A 21,866-nucleotide genomic window follows, 5' to 3' on the forward strand; every position below is an offset into this window, starting at 1 on the left:
CTCCATCTGCCAACTATTTCTGCAATTACTTCATTACCTAGTCACCATCATGAGCTGGTTCACACAATCTGAAAGTGTGAATAGGGATATATCAGCATCTATTTCAAAAAGCTTGTTTAGAACCTGGTGCTTTTTTTTTTTTTTTTAAATAAGGTTAGTGGCCTGGCAGGTGACACAGTGAACAAAACATTTGATTCTCAAGTGTGAGTTCCTGAGTTTGATCTCCAGTATTGCATACACCAAAGTGATGTTCTGGCATGTGTTGTCTCTTAAAATATTTTATTTATTAATGAGAAAGGAGGAGAGAGTGAAAGAACCAGACATCACTCTGGTACACGTGCTGCCAGGGACTGAAATCAGGACCTCATGCTTGAGAGTCCTATGCTTTAACCATTGCATCACCTCCTGGACCCCCCCTCCCATATAAATAAAGCTTTAAAAAAATTAAAACTAAAAAAAATTTTTTTAAACTAAGGTTATTTTTTACTCATTTATTTTCACTAAGATTAGTTTTTTTTGTTTTGTTTTTGTTATCACTGGGGCTTCACTCTCTGGGTCACCTTTTTCAGATGGAGACAAATGAACAGAGAGAAAGGGAAAATACTACAGTGCTAAAGCTTCTCTCAGTATGGTATGAGCCAGACTCAAAACGGGATTGCATGCAAGATGAAGCAGCAGCCTCCCAGGTGAGGTATCTTGCTATCCTAAAAGGATGCTGAGATTTTTCTTAATTTTAATTAGCTTATTCTACCTCTGCTCAACTTTGGATTCTGGTGGTGCTGAAGACTGAAACTTGGAACCTTAGGTCATGAAAGCTTTTATTATTATTTTAAAAATATTTTTTATATTTATTTATTTTCCCTTTTGTTGCCCTTGTTTTTTTATTGTTGTTGTTACTGATGTCGTCGTTGTTAGGTAAGACAGAGAGAAATGGAGTGAGAAGGGGAAGACAGAAAAGGGGAGAGAAAGACACCTGCAGACCTGCTTTACCGCCTGTGAAGCGACTCTCCTGCAGGTGGGGAGCCCCGGGCTGGAACAGGGTCCTTAGGTCAGTCCTTGAGCTAGCACCGGGTGCGCTTAACCCGCCGCGCTACCACCTGACTCCCTATGAAAGCCTTTTTAAAATTTATTTTATTTTATTTTTTAACCAGAACACTGTTTAGTTCTGGCTTACGGTGGTGCCGGGGATTGAATCTGGGACGCTGGGGTCTCAGGCGTGAGAGTCTGTTTGCATAATTATTATGCTATCTACCCTCCGCTCTATGAAAACTTGTTGTTTATTTATTTATTTATTTATTTATTCCCTTTTGTTGCCCTTGTTATTTCATTGTTGTAGCTATTATTGTTGTTGATAATGATGTTGTCATTGTTGGACAGGACAGAGGGAAATGGAGGAGGGGAGACAGGGGGAGAGAAAGATAGACACCTGCAGACCTACTTCACCGATTGTGAAGTGACTCCCCTGAAAGTGGGGAGCCAGGGGCTCGAACCGGGATCCTTAAGCCCGGTCCTTGAGCTTTGCGCCACGTGCGCTTAACCCGCTGCACTACCGCCCGACTCCCCCTATGAAAACTTTTAAAGATGCTGAGATTCTACTGTGTGAACATTTGTGGTACTTACTTATTTATTTTCCCTTTTGTTGCCTTTGTTTAACATTGTTGTTGTAGTTATTGTTGTTGTTATTGATGTCATCGTTGTTAGATAGGACATCGTTGTTAGAGAGAAATGGAGAGAGGAGGAGAAGACAGAGAAGGGGAGAGAAAGACAGACACCTGCAGACCTGCTTCACGGCCTGTGAAGTGATTCCCCTGCCAGTGGGGAGCGGGGTGCTCGAACTGTGATCCTTATGTCGGTCCTTGCGCTTCGTGCCACATGCGCTTAACCCACTGCCGGTATTTATTTATTTTTAATGCAACACTGGGCAAGGAACTCAGGTCCTTACAGATATGTGACATCTGAATAGCTACTTGAGTCACTTCTGGTTTCTTTCTCTCTGGTTCTTTCTTTCTTCTAGTTTCTTTCTCTTTCTTCCTTCCTCCCTCCCTTCCTTCCTTCTTTCTTTGTAGCAAGAAAGAGAAAGAGGACACCATAGCACTGTGCCCCATCATCCATGGAGCACCCTGGGTGCCATCCATTAAGATATCAATACAATTTGTTGAAATAAAATATAGCTACTCTGCTTTTATTTGGATAACCACATGACCAGATCTTTTAACTCTGGAATTCAGAAAAACTATGGGATGTCTTGCTTCTGGGAATAATGTGGAGACACTTTGATCTGTGTCCTGCTTAAGAAAGATACTGGGGCCAGGAAGTGGTACGCCTTGGCTAAGTGCACACATTACAGTGCTCAAGGACCCAGGTTCAAGCCCCTGGTCCCTATCTGCTGGGTGAAGCTTCACGAGTAGTAAAGCAGGGCTGCAGGTGTCTCTCTTGTCTCTCTTCCTCTCTATCTTCCCTCTCAGTTTCTCTCTGCCTCTATCCAATAATAAATAAATAAATGATAAGAAAAAAGTGGTCTGGGAGATAGCACTTCAAGCATGAAGTGCCGAGTTCAATCCCCAGCTGCACATGTACAAGAGTGATGTCTGGTTCTTTCTCTCTCTCCAACTTTCTCATTAAGAAATTTTAAGGGGGTCAGGTGGTGGCGCAGTAGGTTAAGCGCATGTGGCGCAAAGCGCAGGGACCAGCGTAAGGATCCCGGTTCGAGCCCCCGGCTCCCCACCTGCAGGGGAGTCGATTCACAGGCGGTGAAGCAGGTCTGCAGGTGTCTATCTTTCTCTCCCCCTCTCTGTCTTCCCCTCCTCTCTCCATTTCTCTCTGTCCTATCCAACAACGAACAACATCAACAATGGCAATAATAATAACCACAAAGAGGCTACAACAACAAGGGCAACAAAAGGGGGAAAAAATGGCCTCCAGGAGCGGTGGATTCATGGTGCAGGCACCGAGCCCAGCAATAACCCTGGAGAAAAAAAAAAAAAGAAATTTTAAAAAAAGGGGGGACCGGGCAGTAGCACTGTGGGTTAAGAGAATGTGGCAGGAAGGGCATGGATCCTGGTTTGAGACCCCTGCTCCCTACCTGCAGGGGGTCACTTTATAAGTGGAGAAGCAGGTCTGCAGATCTTTCTCTCCCCGTCTCCACCTCCTCTTGATTTCTCTCTGTCCTATCCAACAATAACAACTACAATACAATAACAACAACAACAACAAGGGAAAAAAATGGCTGCCAGGTGCAGTGGATTCATAGTGCAGGCACTAAGTCCCTGTGATAATTCTGGAGGCAAAAAGAAAAAAGAAAGATACATACTGAAAAATCAAGTTGAAATATCTGAATCTTTTATAGATTCATTTTATTATTTAAAATGAGGAAGAGAGAGACAGACTAGCTTGAACTCCCTTTGACACATATGGCACCAGGGATTAACACAAAATGTAAGTTCTTTCTACTTGTGAAACTTCTTGAAGGAACATAGAAATGGAATCATTATCTTTCTGACTTACTCTGATCCCACTTATAAGCAGAAGTTGAGAAAGAATAACAGAAAGGAAACTAAAAGCAAGATTTGACTAAATTTGGAGTAGGGCACCAAAGTAAAAACTCTTGGATGAGGGTGAGGGTAGATATTCAGATTGTGCAGAAGTAGGTGATGGGGTGTAGGGATAGGGGGTGGGGGGGTGGAATGGGACACAGTCTTTTGGTGGTGGGAATGGTGTTTATGTACACTCCTATTAATTTGTGGTCATATAAATCACTGAGTAATAAAAAAAGGAATGGAATAATTAAATTGTTTACATAAATCTTAAATTTCGCAACAAAACAATTATCACAGACTATAAGAAGCTGGGAAGACATGACAATTAAATGCAATATGGTACTTTGAGTAAATCCTGAAGCACTAAGGGAACACTAGTGGCAAAATTGTCAAAATTTAAATAAAGGCTGGAGTTTAGTTAATAGTAATGTACCGGGAGTCGGGTGGTAGCGCAGCGGGTTCAGCGCACTTGGCGCGAAGCGCAAGGACCGGCGAGAGGATCCCGGTTGGAGACACTGGCTCCCCACCTGCAGAGGAGTTACTTCACAGGTGGTGAAGCAGGTCTGCAGGTGTCTATCTTTCTCTCCCCCTCTCTGTCTTCCCCTCCTGTCTCCATTTCTCTCTGTCCTATCCAATGACAGCAACAACAACAATAGTAACCACAACAATGATAAGACAAGGGCAACAAAAGGGGGGGGAAATGGGCTCTAGGAGCAGTGGATTCATGGTGCAGGCACCTACCCCCAGCAATAAGCCTGGAGGCAAAAAAAAAAAAAGTAATGTACCAATGTTGATTTCTTAGTTTTGACAACTGTAAAGGTAAGAGATTATCAATGGGGGAAATGGTATAAAGTATAGCCTTTAAAAAAATTTTTTTTTCTCTTTCTGAGCCTGACATCTGATATGGGACCTTTGGAATATAACTAAAATAAGCCTACTAACTACCTACAAAACAGAGATCCCCAAATCTTCATCTGCACTATTACACTATTAGTCAACAATTTGATTGGCTTTATATGTTAACTCTTTTTTCAGCCACCAGGTTCCAGATGCTAAGATGATGCCAACCGGACTTCCCTGGGCAAACAACCCCACCAATGTGTCCTGGAGCTCCGCTTTCCCAGAACCCTGCCCCACTATGGAAAGAGAGAGACAGGCTGGGAGTATAGATTGACCTGTCAACATCCATGTTCATTGGGGAAGCAATTAAAGAAGCCAGGCCTTCCACTTTCTGCACCCCATAATGACCCTGGGTCCATACTCCCAGAGGGATAAAAAATAGGAAAGCTATCAGTGGAAGGGATGGGATATGGAGTTCTGGTGGTGGGAATTGTGTGGAGTTGTACCCCTTTTATCCTATGGTTTTTGTTAGTGTTTCCTTTTTATAAATAAAAATTATAGTGGTCTGGGATGTGGTGCAGCAATAAAGCTTTGGACTCTCAAGCATGAGGTCCTGAGTTTGATCCCTGGCAGCACATGTGCCAGAGTGATGTCTGGTTCTTTCTCTCTCCTCCCATCTTCCTCCTCTATAAATAAAGAAAATCTTTAAAAAATAAATAAATAAATATTATTTTAAAAAATTAATTATTTTTTTTATTGGGACCAGTCTGTTTCTTTGTAATTTTCCTATCTATCTAAGGTAATTTCAAACTTACACAATTTTTTAAATAGGCAGTCATTTGCTTGATTCATTTAAAAACAGCAATATAGGGAGTCAGGTGGTAGCACAGTGGGTTAAGCACACGTGGCGCAAAGTGCAAGGACTGGTGTAAGATCCTGGTTCGAGCCCCTGGCTCCCCACCTGCAGGGGAGTCACTTCACAAGTAGTGAAGCAGGTCTGCAGATGTCTATTTTCCTCTCCCCGTCTCTGTCTTCCCTTCCCCTCTCCATTTCTCTCTGTCCTATCCAACAATTACATCAATAACAACAACAATAATAACTACAACAACGATAAAAAAAACAAGGACAACAAAAGGGAAAATAAATAAATAAATAAATAAAAATAGCAATATAGAATGTATAATAATGAATGAAATATTTTCCACTTGGTACTTACCCTGGGTGTCGTTGCCTGTTACACTTAGTGATACAGAGGTAGTAAGCAAGTAATCCCAAAACAACCAAAAACACTCCAGCAGCAATTATTCCAGTCAAAATGCCCATAACATCAATTTTCTTCCTGTCTTCATCTTAAGAGAAATCATTAAAATAATATAATTGCAACAACTCAAAATCATTACAGATGATTTCAATAAATTTAACACTGGGTCTAAGCACACTATCAAGCATCTAATAATTAAACAGACTTCTCTAAAAGGTCTTTGTGCTGTCAGCCTGACCTAAAAGAATTTCATATGACATTTCCTAAAAGTTCTACTTACAGTTCCATTTCTTTGAAAAGAGCTCACATTGAATTGGTAGTATTTAATACTAAACAGGATAAATATATTCTTTACTCAACTAGATAAATTTTGTTAGCCACCAAAGTAAATGTATGAAGTACAGCCAATGTTGCTCTGTAATATAATCTCCCAAATAGCTGGCGCCCTACTTCAGGTGAATGAAATAATAGCTGACAACAAGCCATGTAAGAGAGCTGCTAAAGATGATCAACGCAAGTAAAATAAAAAGATCTCCCCTCTCTAGAAACTATTTGATTCTATCTCATGTTAGTTTATCTTGTGACTTAAATATCCCAATCACTTATAATGGTAAAAAAAGAAAAGAAAATTACAACTTGAACCTAGTGGAGCCCTGCTTGTATTCTGTGCAAGTCTTGACTTAACTGACTTGTTGAAGGCAGCTTTAAGCCTATTATCTCATTTCCTCAGTATCTCACCGAACTTGATTTTCAGTAAATAGATGAATGTGGCCTTCTTTGTCTAAGATAGCCCAGCATATAATTAAGAAATCTTCCTTGGATTTATAAGGTGTGTTTGTATAAGCAACAACCAAACTCAAACAATGAAATTAAAATGTATTATAATAGAGAGAAGGTCAGAAAAACATGTTATCTCATCAATTCCTGCCTTACCATATTTTGTGGTTATTCCTTTGACGGAATATTCCTGCCAAAATGTCATCTGAAAGAAAGGCAAAATTTCCCAGTTTACTTAATTTCATTATTATTATTATTATTATTATTATTATTTTTAGTCACAATGACCTAGACTTGAGGCAGTAAAGTCTTGGCATGTGCCACAGGCAGTTTATTCATCCTGAAGGGCATGACTCATTCTAATAAAAGCTCTGTCACCCACCACCGCTGGGATGGTTTCTCTCAACCCTGACACTGGTCAGGAGATTACCACCATGTCAGCTCTCTACTTCTATTCTCTGTTATTCTCCCTCTCAGGCTTCAGGGGAAACTACAGTCAGTGTAAATACCAAAGCTGGAAGTTGATGTTGTGACACATTATCATGTTTGAGAAGGAGTCAAAATTTTTCTGGGAGTCCGGCCATAGCGCAGCAGGTTAAGGAAAGATCCGGGTTCAAGCCTCCGGCTCCCCACCTGCAGGGGAGTCGCTTCATAAACGGTGAAGTAGATCTGCAGGTGTCTATCTTTCTCTCCCCCTCTCTGTCTGTCTTATCCAACAATGACATCAATAACAACAACAAAAATAACTACAAAAAAAAAGGGCAACAAAAGGGAAAATAAATAAATAAATAATTTTTTTTTTTAAAGAATTTTTCTAAGCTCAGTGGGTCCTCAGTGTTAGGAGATATTACTTTATTACTTGAAGCTCTTAACTGAACTGCCAAGATATCCCTGAGACCAAGTTCAATGTGCTTGTGAAAAAACAAAATAAAACCGGGGTCGGGTGGTGGCGCACCTGTCTGAGTGCACATGTCACAATGTGCAAGAGAGGAGTTCAAGACTCTGATCTCCACCTGCAGGAGAAAAGCTTTGCAAGTGGTAAAGCAGTCTTGCAGGTGTCTCTCTCTCTCTATTACCCCTTTCCCTCTCAATTCCTGGCTGTCTCTATCCAATAAAGATAAAAAAGCTTATTAATAATAAATAAAATATAGCTTTTACAGGTACAACTACAAAGTATATACTTTGTTTTTCCTTTCTTTTTGGGTGGCGGCTTTGGTGCCAGAACTACCAATCCACTGCTCCTGGCGGCCATTTTTCCCCCGTTTTATTCTATAGGAGAGAAATTGAGAGGGGGAGTGGGAGATAAAGCGTGAGAGGAAGGGGGTCGGGCGGTGGCACACGGGTTAAGTGCACATTGTACAAAGCACAAGGATCTCCCGCCTCAAGCCCCCGGCTCCCCATCTGCAGGGTAGTCACCATACAAGCGGTGAAGCAGGTCTACAGGTGTTTATTTTTCTCTCCCTCTCTCTATCTCCCCCTCCTCTCTCAGTTTCTCTGTCTTATGCAATATTAATTTTAAAAAAATAGAAAAAATGGCTGCTGAGAGCACTGGATTCGTAGTGTAGGCACCAAGCTCTAGCGATAACTCTGGAGGCAAAAAAAAAAAAAAAAAAATGAAGAAGAAGAAAAGAAAAGAGAACGAGGAGTCAGGCCGTGGCTCAGCGGGTTAAACGCACGTGGCGCAACGCACAGGGACCGGTAAAAGGAACCAGGTTCGAGCCCCCGGCTCCCCACCTGCGGGAAGGTTGTTTCACAGGCGGTGAAGCAGGTCTGCAGTTGTTTATATTTCTCTCCCCTTCTCTGTCTTCCCCTCCTCTCTCCATTTCTCTCTGTCCTATCCAGCAACAACGACATCAACGGCAACAACAGTGATGGCCACAAAAACAAAACAACAAGGGCAACAAAAGGGAATAAATAAATATTTTTTTAAAATGTTTAAAAAAAAGAGAGACACCTGCAGCAGCCCTGCTTCACCACTTGTGAAGCGTCACCGTGCAAGTGTGGAGCAGGGGGCTTGAACCTGGATTGTTGCGCAGCTACTTGTGCTTAGTAGTATGTGCGCTTAACTGGGTGTGACACCGCCTGGTCCCATTTTTCCTTTTCAAATAAATGTGATAGAAACATGTAGACTGGGAAAATGGCAAATTATGGAGGAATAAAGAGCCAGATCATCAGGGTCGGGTGGTGGTGTACCTGGTTGAGCGCATATGTTATAATGCTCAAAGACCAGGGTTCAAGCCCCCCGTCCCCACCTGCAGGAGGAAAACTTCACAAGTGGTGAAGCAGGGCTGCAGGTGTCTCTCTGTGTCTCTCCCTCTCTGACTCCCCCTTCCCTCTCAATTTCTGGCTGTTGCTATCTAATAAACAAATAAGTATAATAGTAATAATACTACAACAATAAAACAACAAGGGCAACAAAAGGGAATAAATTAAATAAATATTTAAAACAACAACAAAAAATAGTAATAATAATTTATATATAAAAAAGAGCCAGATGATTACCATTTGCAGTTGAAGGACACCAGGAAAAGTGCTTACTGATCAAAGCTTAGTAATTTTGAGAAAGGCAAAAACAACCAGGGTTATTTAATCTAATAAAGCCAAGAATTTGGGCCATTCAGCATTCTCCAAGAATATGCCAGATTGCCACAGAAACAGTGCCATCTGTTTTGAACCTTTTCAAGATTAGCAAACAGGGGCTGGGTGGTGGCACACCTGGTTAAGCCTACATACTACAGTGCTCAAGGACCCAGGTTCACCGCCCTGGTCCCCACCGGCAGGGGGAAAGCTTCACGAGTGGTGAAGCAGGACTGCAGGTGTCTGTCTTTCCCTCTCAATTCCTCTCTGTCTCTATCCAATAATTAATAAATAAAAAAAATTAAAAAGACAGACAGGACGTAATTATATATTTTTTTTTTAAAGAAAGTTTTATTCTTTTTTTTTTTTTTTTGCCTCCACCATTATTGCTGAGGCTCAGTTCCTGCTCCTGGAGGCCACTTTTCCTCTTTTGTTGCCCTTGTTGTTTACCGTTGTTGTTATTGTTGTTGTTTTGTTGTCACTGTTGTTGGATAGGACAGAGAGAAATGGAGAGAGGAGTCAAGAAAGATAGACACCTGCAGGTGTTTCACCTACAATGGGGAGGAGGGGCTCAAACCGGGATCCTTATGCCAGTCTTTGCGCTTTGCACCATGTGCACTTAACCCACTGCGCTACCACCCAACCCCCGATGTAATTATATTTTATAGGAGAGTTCTAAAAGCTTAAATTACACATACTGAACAACACACTCTTGAATCAGGGGCTATATCTTGCATCCTTAATATCTAGTAAAGTACTTGATGCATAGTAGATTGTTAATGAATATTTGAAATATAAATATGTCATTTAAAAAAAAAGGTAAGGTTTTACCAACCAGAGAAACTGCTTTCTCCTCAAGTGACTCAAGTCTGAGTCACAGAACTGACTCAAATAACATCTTGAAGTTCAATTTGCTCTGCTTCATGATTGGTTTTGAATATAATAATCATTAAACACATGAAAGCACAACATAATTAAAATTCTGCTAATTAGTATAACCTGGATAATTAAGTTTGGAGCCAAATCAAAATAGGCTAATTAACATTTTAAAGAACTAAAAAGAGATAATAGGTACATGACTCTAATTTATTTAAAGTACAAATTTTATGGGAGTCGCGCAGCGGGTTAACTGCATGTGGCACAAAGTGCAAGGACCGGCATAAGGATCCGGGTTCGAGCCCCCGGCTCCTCACTCACAGGGGAGTCGATTCACAGGCGGTGAAACAGGTCTGCAGGTGTCTTTCTCTCCCCCTCTCTGTCTTCCCCTCCTCTCTCCATTTCTCTCTGTCCTATCCAACAACAATGACATCAGTAACAACAATAATAACTACAACAATAAAACAACAAGGGCAACAAAAGGGAATAAATAAATACAAAAAAAATTTTAAAAATTTTATAACAACAGAAAACATTACTTTCTTAAGTACAGTTAAATACAGTTTACTTGGTTAACATCATTAATCAAATTACCGTCTTATCTTCATCCACAAAAATCTCTCTGGCTTCTTCATAATTACAGATTTCTTCTTTACACTCTCTTTCTAGGTCACCAGGTGTGAAGAGCTCCAAATCAAATCTGTTATATAAGAGGTGTCTCTGCATGAAAAGGTTTGCTTCTTCTTTTGATGTAAAGACTAGTAAAACAGAGAGAGAAAGAGGTTTCAAACACAGACAAAATTAAGAGAAAATATTCCTATTAGAGTGGTGGAAAAAAAGTGGGGAGCTGGTGGCCCGAACCCGTATCTATGAGCGAGTCCAAGCACTTCATACTAAGCGCATTAATGCCACCGCCTAGCCCCTCCCAATACCCTCCTAATTCTTTTTTTTATTATTGCCTCAAGGGTTATTTGCTGGCGCTCGGTGCCTGCACTTCTTCTTCTAGTGTTTGCCCTTCTTCCGTAGCCAGTCAACAGCGTCAGGTTGAGCCTGATGTAAAGTTTCGAGACCTCCTTTGAATCTGGAGAGGTGGCAGTCGTTGACTATGTGGGTCATAGTCTGTCTGGAGCCGCAGGGGCAGTTCGGGTCGTCTCTGGCTCCCCAGCGATGGAACATAGCGGCGCACCAGCCATGGCCTGTTCGATAGCGATTGAGGAGGGCTCAATCATAACGTGCTAGGTCAAAGCCGGGTTGACGCTTGCAGGGGTCTGTGATGAGATGTTTGTTCTTTACCTCAGCTGACTGCCAGCTCTGTTTCCAAGAGACTGGAACAGAGAAGTTCAGTGTAGGCGTAGGGGACCAGATTGGGTGACGAGACGTCAAGCGTTGGACAGGGTGGGTGAAGATATCCGCGTATATTGGCAGGTCCGGTCGAGCGTAGACGTGGGAAATGAACTTAGATGATGCCGCATCCCGACGAATATCTGGCGGGGCGATGTTGCTAAGAACCGGCAGCCATGGAACCGGGGTGGAACGGATGGTTCCAGAAATTATCCTCATGGAGGAATATAATTTGGAATCGACCAAGTGGACATGGGGGCTACGGAACCATACTGGGGCACAGTATTCTGCAGTGGAATAGCATAATGCCAGAGAGGATGATCGTAGTGTGGAAGCGCTCGCGCCCCATGAGGAGCTGGCCAGTCTTGCAATGATGTTATTCCTCGCGCCCACCTTTGCTGCAGTTTTTATGAGATGTTCGTGAAATGATAGAGTGCGATCGAGAGTAATGCCAAGATAGACTGGCTGGGCTTCATGCTGGATTCTCGTATCGCCAAGCTGCACATTAAGCTCACGCAAGGCCGAGGCATGGAAAACAGATGATACCGTTTTTGCAGTGCTAGGAATTAGCCGCCATTTTTTACAGTAATCAGATATCAGAGACATGTCTTTCGTGAGTGTTTCCTCGAGGATGTCGAACTTGGATGCCTGAGTTGCACAGCACATGTCATCGGCGTAGATGAACTTCCTTGAAGAAGTTTCTGGGAGGTCATTGATGTAAATATTGAATAGCGTAAGAGCCAGAACAGAGCCCTGGGGGAGGCCACTTGAGACAGGTCTCCATCTGCTAGACTTGTCACCCAGATGCCTGCACTACAAATCCATTGCTCTTGGAGGCTTTTCCCCCCACTTTTTGTTGCCCGTCGTTATTATTATTGTTGTTATTGCTGTCGTTGTTGTTGGATAGGACAGCGAGAAATCAAAAGACGGGAAGATAGAGGGGGAGAGAAAGACACCTGCAAACCTGCTTCACCGCTTGTGAAGCGACCCCCCCCCCTTAAGTGAGGGGATCCGAGGGCTTCAACTGGGATCATTGAGCCGGTTCTTGTGCTTTGCGCGCTTAACCAGCTGCGATACCGCCTGGCCCCCCATTATTGTTGTTGTTCTTGTTCTTCTTCTCCTCCTCCCCCTCCTCCCCTTATTAATGAGAATGAGAGGGCTAAGCCCAAGGATTGACATAAGGATTCCAGTTTGAGCCCTCACCTGCAGGGGGGGTTGCTGCACAAGCGGTGAAGCAGGTCTGCAGGTGTCTTTCTCTCTCCCTCTCTGTCTTCCCCTCCTCTATTTCTCTCTGTCCTATCCAACAATAACAAGGGCAACAAAATGGGAAAAATGGCCTCCAGGAGCAGTAGATTCCTAGTGCAGGCACTAGGCCCCAGCAATAGCCCTGGAGATAAGAGAGAGAGAGAGAGAGAGAGAGAATGAGAAACAGAGTGAGAGAGAGAGACAAAAGAAAAGATACACACCACAACACAGCTCCACTGTATAGTGCTCACATGTGATGGTCACAGATATTCTTTTTTTCTTTTTTTCTTTCTTTTAAAATATATATTTATTTTATGATAGAGACATCAAAAATTGAGAGGGAAGGGGCAAACAAAGGCGGAGAGAGCAAGAAAGACACCTGTAGTACTGCTTCACTTCTTGTGAGGCCTCCTCTGGTGCAGGTTCTTTTTTTCTTTTATAACTTTTTAAAAGATTCTTATTTATTTATTAATAAGAAAGATAGGAAACGAGAGAAAAAGAACTGGGCTCGCTCCCTAAAAGGTTTTTATTATTATTATCTTGACGAGAAAAATTATCTGGAATAATGGACAGGGTACTGGACTAAGGAAGGGCAGATTCTTCGTTTTGATTTGGTCTAGCTGTATCCTGGAAAAAGTCACACATCTCTGAGCTTCCATTTTCTCACTTATAAAATCGGGAGTGGGGAGTCGGGCGGTAGCGCAGTGGGTTAAGCGCACTTGGCGCAAAACGCAAGGACCAGTATAAGGATCCCGGTTCGAGCCCCCGGCTTCCCACCTGCAGGGGAGTCGCTTCACAAGCCGTGAAGCAAGTCTGCAGGTGTCTATCTTTCTCTCCCCCTCTCTGTCTTCCCCTCCTCTCTGATGTCTGGTTCTTTCTCTCCTCCTATCTCTCTCATGAATAAATAAATAAATTCTTTTTTAAAAAAGTGTACATTCTTTAAAAAAAAAAGATTCCTCTACATTTTCTGGTGATGCAAATGGTAAACATGAAAAATTAAGCCCAGGTTGACACAGAGGCAAATTACCATTTCATGGCACTATTTTCAAAATCCACAAACTTTAAATTCATTCTAGTGTCACACAGTGTTTCAGTGATTTTGGTTAAGTTAACATTACCAAGACTAAAATTGAGAAACTCTCTAAAAACTACAGCCAATGCTTGAAAGAATTTAAGTGTTGGTATTTCTCACTATTAACCAGTACTAAAGGAAGAGTATGTTAAAGTTGGCAGCTGAAAGACAGCTTAAGATTATTAAGAGAGCATGGGCTTGGCATTATTTGTGAATGACTTCAAACTGGTCATTTATTCCTAGTTTGTTGGCCAACAGACATAGAGTATCAATTACAATAATAATTTAAAATTAGGGGGATTCGGGCGGTAGCGCATTGGGTTAAGCGCACGTGATGCAAAGCGCAAGGACCGGAGTATGGCTCCCCAACTGCAGGGGAGTCGCTTCACAGGCGCTGAAGCAGGTCTGCAGTTGTCTATCTTTCTCTCCCCCTCTGTCTTCCCATCCTCTCTCCATTTCTCTCTGTCCTAGCCAACAACATCAATAGTAACTAAAACAATAAAATAACAAGGGCAACAAAAGGGAATAAATATTAAAAAAATAAAATAATAATTCCTGAAGATAGTGGGGAGTCTATATACAGCAAACCTACAGCCAACATCATACTCAATGGTGAGAAACTGGAAGCATTTTCCTTCAGATCAGGTAACAAAAAGGGATACCCACTATCACCATTACTATTCAACATAGTGGTGGAAGTTCTTGCCATAGCGATCAGGCAGGAGCAAGGAATTAAAGGGATACAGATTGGAAGAGAAGAAGTCAAACTCTCCCTATTTGCAGATAACATGATAGTATACATAGAAAAACCTAAGGAATCCAGCAAGAAGCTTTTGGATATCATCAGACAATACAGTAAGGTGTCAGGCTACAAAATTAACATTCACAAGTCAGTGGCATCCCTGTAAGCAAACACTAAGAAGAAGTTGAAATCCAGAAATCAATTCCTTTTACTATAGTAACAAAAATAATAAAATATCTAGGAATAAACCTAACCAAAGAAGTGAAAGACTTGTATACTGAAAATTATGAATCAGTACTCTCTCCAATCTCTAACAACGACGACATCAATAACAACAATAAAACAAGGGCAACAAAGGGAATGAATAAATAAATATTAAAAAATATTAAAAAATAAAAAGTTAAAAACAATAAATGAATGAATAAGGTCAATTTTCCTAAAGTGGGAAGGAACTCTTGGATCTAAATTCTGCCAGTTGAAGCAACTCACACATATAGCCTGGAGTTACTTGGCTTGCACAGATCTGAAGTACTAAGCTAGTGATAAAGCAACTGACAGCCTGCTTAAATTAGTTTTACTTACTGCATGAAATCTACTTCTATAATGAGAGAGCCAGAAATTTGGCTCTGTCTGGCTATGTCACAAATAAGCCTAGATCATTACATTTTACTGAATAAAAGGGCTGGGCACTGGCGTACCCTATAGAATCTATACATGACACTGGTAGTTTTTGGTTCAAGTAGGTCATTTGAAATAAAAATATCCCCATCCTCACTATACACAGTAATCTTACAATTTTAATTTTTTTTTTTTGCCTCCAGGGTTATTGCTAGGGCTCCATACCTAAGCCACTGCTCCTGGCACCAACCATTTCCCCACTTCCCGCTTCATTTTATTAGATAGGACAGAGAGAAACTGAGAGGGGAGGTGGGAGAAAGAGAGGGAGAGAGAAAGATAGATATTTGTAGACCTGCTTCAACACTTGTGAAGCGTCCCCCCTGCAGGTGCTTGAACCCAGTTCCTTGAGCATAGTACCATGTGCGCTTAACCAGGTGCATCATGGCCTGGCCTTATCTTACAATCTTTTAACCCATTGTTAATCGCATATAAAAAAAAATGAAAAAAAATCCCTAGCTGTCCTTCCTCCTCCTCCTTTTTTTCCTTTAATATGAGAGAAGAGAGAGGAAAAAGGAAAAAAGGAGGACCAGAGCTCTGACATAATGCCATGCTGGGGATTGAACCTGTGGCCTTTGTGACCTCAAGCATGAAATCGATGCTCAAACAGGCTGTGCTATCACTCTGGTCCGATAAAATTACTTTCAATTTAAAGGAAAACAAAATAAAACAGTGATCAATATCTTGATTAATCCTAAAATAATGTTTACGCCATGAAAAGTCCTTATCCCTGTATTAAAATGTGCCTTCCAGAAGCTACTGTTCACTACTTCCCTGAGTGTGAAAGTTCCAGTTTGATCAGTGATTAACCTTAGACCTTCAGTAACTTCTCACATTTTCCCTACCTCTATTATGATTTCAGGAGAATAAAGCGACTCCCCTTCAGGTGGGGAGCCAAGGTCTCCAACAGGGATCCTTACACCGGTCATTGGGCTTTGCGCCACCTGCGTTTAACCCACTGCGCTACCGCCCAACTCCCTGCCTTTGTACTTTTATAACTGCCTCTTCAGATTCTGATCCCACTCCTAGTCTCCTTTTTTCTTTTTTCATTATTTATTTTACCAGCTGTCTTTGGGGCTAAGTGCCTGCATTAGCCCACCAATCCTGGTGGCCATGTTTTTTTCTTTCTCTCTTTTTTCTGTTGAATTTAATTTTATTTTGTATCATACTTGACAGATAGTTTCCAGTAAATAATTATGTCCAGGGTCCAGGCAGCAGCGCTGCAGGTTAAGAGCATATGGTGCTAAGGGGCAAAGACCGGCGTAAGGATCCTGGTTCAAGCCCGGTTTCCCACCTACAAGGGGGTCGCTTCACAAGCAATTAAGCAGGTGTGCAGGTCTGGAAGCAAAAAAAAATAAAAAAAAAAATAATAATATCCAAATACTCTTCCTTTTTTCCATTTTTCAGTTTAAGGATTTTTTTTTTGCCTCCAAAGTTATTGCTGGGATTCAGTGCCTGCACTACAAATTCACTGCTCCTGGAGGCCATTTTTTTCCTTATGTTGCCCTTGTTGTTTATCGTTGTTATTGTTGTTACTGCTGTGATTGTTGTCGGATAGGACAGAGAGAAATGGAGAGAGGAGGGGAAGACAAAGAGGGGGAGAGAAAGATAAGACACCTGTAGACCAGCTTCATCGCCAGTGAAGCAACCCCCCTGCAGGTGGGGAGCAGGGGGCCCAAACCTGGATCCTTAAACCTGTCCTTGTGCTTTGCGCCACATGCGTTTAACTTGCTGCACTACCGCCCGGTCCCCAGTTTAAGGATTTTAACACGTTGTAATAATTAATATCAGGTAGTTTTTATTTTGTCTCTATAATTATAGTTAGCTGTATTTTTTCTGTATCTAACTTAGCCTATACGTATGTATGGTTAATTCACAGTAAATTAAAAGGTTACTGTCAACAAATTAAAAAAAAGTGGTCTGGGAGGTGGTGCAGTAGATGAAGCACTGGACTCTCAAGCATGAGGTCCCGAGTTCAATCCCTGACAGCACATGTACCAATGTGATGTCTGGTTCTTTCTTTCTCTCCTATCTTTCTTATTAATAAATAAAATCTTAAAAAAAAAAAAGAAAGAAAAGGGGGTCGGGTGGTAGCACTGCTGGTTAAACACATGGCGTGAAGGACAGGACGGGTGTAATGAACCTGGTTTGAGCCCCTGGAACCTCACATTCAGGGGGTCGCTTCACAGGTGGTGAAGCAGGTCTGCAGATGTCTGTCTTTCTCTCCCCCTCTGTCTCCCCTCCTCTTTTTATTTCTCTCTGTCCTATCCAACAACAATGATAACAATAATAATAATGACAACAAGAAAAATGGGAAAAATGGCCTCCAGGAGCAGTGGATTCGTAGTGCAGGCACCCCATCCCAAAGATAATCCTAGAGGCAAAAATAAATAAAGAAAAAAACAGAAGATGAAACTTGGACTGGGTGTGGTGTATTGTACAAAAGCAAAGGACTCTGGAGGGAGGAGGAGCTGGAGGGGGGTTGGAGAGAGTGTTGGGTCCAAGTGTATAATAGTGGAAATGGACCTAAGTTGAAGGTGAGAATGTTTTGCAGATACCTGTCACAGGGAGATGAGAAATTGTACCCATGTGTCAACAATTGTACTGTAGACAATCCCACTAATAAAATGTTTTTTGGGGAAAAAATCCTGTATTAGACATTATTGATATGTTTTTAATTTTATATAAATCAACTATGTAAAAGTGACTCCTTAATAGTGATAAGTGGGGAATCCTCTCACTTTTTTTTTTTTTAATTTTTTAAAATTTATTTCCTTTTCTTGCTCTTGTTGTTCTATTGTTGTAGTTATTGTTGTTGTTACTGATATCATTGTTGTTAGATAGGACAGAGAGAAATGGAGAGAGGAGGGGCAGACAGAGAGGGGAGAGAAAGACAGATACCTGCAGACCTGCTTCACCACCTGTAAAGCTACTCCCCTGCAGGCGGGGAGCCCGGGGCTCTAACCGGCATCCTTACGTCAGTTCTTGCGCTTTGCACCACGTGTGCTTAACACACTGCGCTACTGCCTGACTCCCTATTATCTTTATTTTTATTGGATAGAGACAGCTAGAAATTGAGAGGAATGGGGAGATAGGAAGAGAGACAAATTCAACGCCCATGTTCAGCGGGGAAGCAATTACAGAAGCCAGACCTTCTACCTTCTGCAACCCACAATGACCCTGGGTCCATGCTGCCAGAGGGATAGAGAATGGGAAAGCTATCGGGGGAGGGGGTGGGATATGGAGATTGGGCGGTGGGAATTGTGTGGAGTTGTACCCCTCCTACCCTATGGTTTTGTTAATTAATCCTTTCTTAAATAAAAAAAAAAAAATTAAAAAAAAAAAGAGAGACAAAGAGACACTTGCAGTCCTGCTTCATCACTCATGAAGCTTTCCCTTCTGCAGGTGGGGACCAGGGGCTTGAACCAGGGTCCTGTGCACTGTAATGTGTGCACTCAACCAGGTGTGCACTCAACCAGGTGTGCCACCACCCGGCCCCCATCTCACTTGTTTTAATGTAATCATTTGGAGGTATCAAACTTTATGCTAAGCTGGCTTGAAATTGGATTATTCTTTTTGTATTATTATTAGTGATTTAGTACTGGTTTACAAAATTACAACAGAGGTACAGTTAGTTCCACACTGTTCCCACCACCAGAGTTCTGTGTCCTCATTCCCTCCATTGGAAACTGCAGTGGTTCTTCCAAGGTCACAGATATGAGTTGACTATCATTTCTATAACTCTCTGTCTGCCTATATCTATCTATTTACCTGTATTCCCCCCCCCCATTTTTTCTATGGTCCTGCCTTCTCTTCCTTTCTAAATCATAGCTACACCAAATTACTATGTCTGAATGTCTTTCGTTTGTTCATATTTTCTATAGAGGGTGAGAGATAGAGATATAGAGCAGGAAAGGCTCAGAGAAGAAGAGATACCTTCAGCACGGTTCCACAGCTCATGAAGCTCCCCCCTTACAAGTAGGGACCAGGGCTTGAATCTGGGTTCTTGTGCATAGTAACGTGTGTGCTTTATACTACCTGATCCCCTTTTACTTTTTCTTTTTGGTTGGGTTGTCTTTTTAACATTTCATTTATTTATTGGATAGAGACAAAGAGAAATTCATAGTGAAGGAGATAGAGAGAGAAAAAGAGAGAGATACCTGCAGCACGGCTTCAATGTTTGTGAAGCTTTTCCCCACTGCAGGAGGGAGCTGGGGGCTTGAACCCTGTTCCTTGCACATTGTAATGTATGTACTCTACCAGATTTGCCACTGCCTAGCTCTGTTCTCCTTTCTTAGACCACCCTAAAAGGTTGTTTGCTGTTTCTAATTCACCAATTCAGATATTCCAGTATTTTCTTCTCTCCTGTCTCCTCATGTTTCCTATTTCTAAATTTAAAAAAATTATTAATTTATTAATGAGAGAGAAAGAACCAGACATCATTCTGGTACGTGTACTGCCAGGGATTGAACTCAGGACCTTATGCCTGAGAGATCAACGTTTTATCCACTGCGCCACCTCCTGGACCACACTCTATTTCTAAATTTATTTACTTGTCAATGAGATCAGTGAGTGGACTGGGAGATGGCGTAGTATATAAGGTATTAGACTCTGAATCATGAGGCCCTGAACTCAATTCCCCCCATAAATAAATAGAGAGAGAAATAGAGAGATGTGGGGGGGTCGGGTGGTAGCACAGCAGGTTGAGCGCATGTGGTGCAAAGTGCAAAGACCAGCTTAAGAACCCTGGTTCTAGGGCCCAGCTCCCCACCTACAGGCGGTGAAGCAGGTCTGCAGGTGTCTCTCTTTCTCTCCCCTTCTCTGTCCTTCCCTTCTCTCTCCATTTCTCTCTGTCCTATCCAACAATGACAACATCAACAACAACAACTACAACAAAACAACAAGGGCAACAAAAGGGAAAATAAATAACAACAACAAAAAAAAAAAAGAGAGAGAGAGATGTAAAAACCAGAACATTACTCTGGCACATGCAATGCTGGGGATCCAATTCAGGTCTTCATGCTACCTGTCCCTGGTAATTCCCATATTTTCTTTTTACTTATTATTATTATTATTATCTTCATTAATTGGACAGAGACAATCAGAAAAGGGGCCAACAACAACGATGGCATCAACAATAATAACTATAACAATGAAAAACAAGGGCAACAAAAGGGAAAATATAAAAAATAGAAATAAAAAAATTTTAAAAACCCAAAAAAACCACAAATTGAGACAGTCAGAAATCAAGAAGGAGGGGGGAGATAGAGGGGAAGACAGAGAGACACCTGCAGACCTGCTTCACCATTTGCAAAGCTTTCCTGTTATAGGTGGGGACCGGGGCTTGAAGCCCAGGTCTTTCACATTGTAACATGTGCGCTCAATCAGGTGTGTCATCTCCTGGCCTTTTCTCTTCTGCCTTTTCTATTTCTTTCTTTTCTTGTTTAATTTATGAAGGACTGGGGGTGAAACAAAGGATATAAAAGAATGCATGGTATTCACTCTACCACTGAACTACATCTTGCCCTTCCCCACCCCCACACGTTTTCTTTCTTTGATAGGACGGAGAGAAATTAGAAGGGGGATAGAAAGGGAGGGGAGAGAGATACCTGCAGTACCACTTCACCACTTGTGAAGCTTTCCCCCCTGTAAGTGGGTAGCAGGGGTTTGAACCCAGGTCCTTACACATGGTAATAAATGCACTTAACTGGGTATGCCACCACCCAGCGCCCCCTATGTTTTGTTTTTTAATAAATCTTTTTTTATCACCTTTATTCATCAGATAGAGATGGCCAGAAATTGAGAGGAAGGGAGAAAGACAGAGAGGGAGCGAGGCAGAGAGACACCTGCAGACCTGATATACCGCTTGTGAAGCCTTCCCCCTACAGGCGGGGACCAGGGGATTGAACCTGGGTCCTTGTTCACTGTAGTGTGTGCACTTAACCAGGTGCACCACTACCTGGCCCCCTGATCTTTTCTATAAAACATCCTTAAGGTTTTTTTTTTCTTTATTGGGAGATTAATGGTTTACAGTCAACAAGAAAATACAATAGTTGTACATGGATAACATTTCCACATAACAATACAACCTCCACTAGGTCCCGTCCTTAATTCTTATGGAGAGAGTACCTTCCTTCCTTCCCCTCTCTCTTTTTATTATCTCTCTTTATTGGCTACAGACATCAAATTTATTTACTTATTATTATTTTTTAAAATATTTTTTATATTTATTTATTTTCCCTTTTGTTGCCCTTGTTGTTTTTTATTGTTGTAGTTGTTGTTGTTATTAATGTCATCGTTGTTGGATAGGACAGAGAGAAATGGAGAGAGGAGGGGAAGACAGAGGGGGAGAGAAAGACAGACACCTGCAGACCTGCTTCACTGCCTGTGAAGCGACTCCCCTGCAGGTGGGGAGCTGGGGGCTCGAACCGGGATTCTTATGCCGGCCCTTGTGCTTGGCGCCACCTGCGCTTAACCCGGTGTGCTACCGCCCGGCTCCCAGACATCAAATTTATTTATTGGCTATAGTCAGAAATTGACAAGGGAAATAGAGAGGGAGAGAGACACCTCCAGCCCTGCTTCACTACTTGTGAAGCTTTCCCCCTACAGGTGGGGACCGAGGGCTTGAACCCAGGTCCTTGCCCACTGTAATGTGTGTGCTTAACCAGGTGCCACCCCCACCCGTTTTCTTAATAAATTTCTTTTTAAGTCATTTCAACTCCACCCTTGAGTTATGGAGATTTAGTTGAAATTCTCTTGTTTTCCTGATTACTTTTAATATCTCCAATTATGATATCTCATTTGCTGGTACAGAATACTGGCTTTTGGTCATGCAATTCTTCAGAGGCAAAGTTATTGCTACTCACTGTTTGCTTTTCACTTCTCTGTTCCTGCCTCTGTCACAGAGTTTATAATGATTATCTG

The 21,866-nt window shown here is 41.9% G+C and overlaps 1 protein-coding gene across 1 annotated transcript in view; it reads right to left on the reverse strand.

Annotated features, from left to right (window-relative positions):
• Window positions 1-21,866, reverse strand: part of PRRG4 (proline rich and Gla domain 4) — a 37,169-nt gene that overhangs the window by 11,508 nt on the left and 3,795 nt on the right. Inside the window, exons 2-4 of the mRNA XM_007530104.3 lie at window positions 10,462-10,625; window positions 6,571-6,619; window positions 5,593-5,725 (exon numbers count right to left, since the gene is read on the reverse strand). Of these exons, the coding sequence (XP_007530166.1) occupies window positions 5,593-5,725; window positions 6,571-6,619; window positions 10,462-10,625 (346 nt within the window). The remainder of the gene's footprint in view (window positions 1-5,592; window positions 5,726-6,570; window positions 6,620-10,461; window positions 10,626-21,866) is intronic.

Source organism: Erinaceus europaeus, chromosome 17, assembly GCF_950295315.1.
Source record: "Erinaceus europaeus chromosome 17, mEriEur2.1, whole genome shotgun sequence".
NCBI classification, from domain to species: domain Eukaryota; kingdom Metazoa; phylum Chordata; class Mammalia; order Eulipotyphla; family Erinaceidae; genus Erinaceus; species Erinaceus europaeus.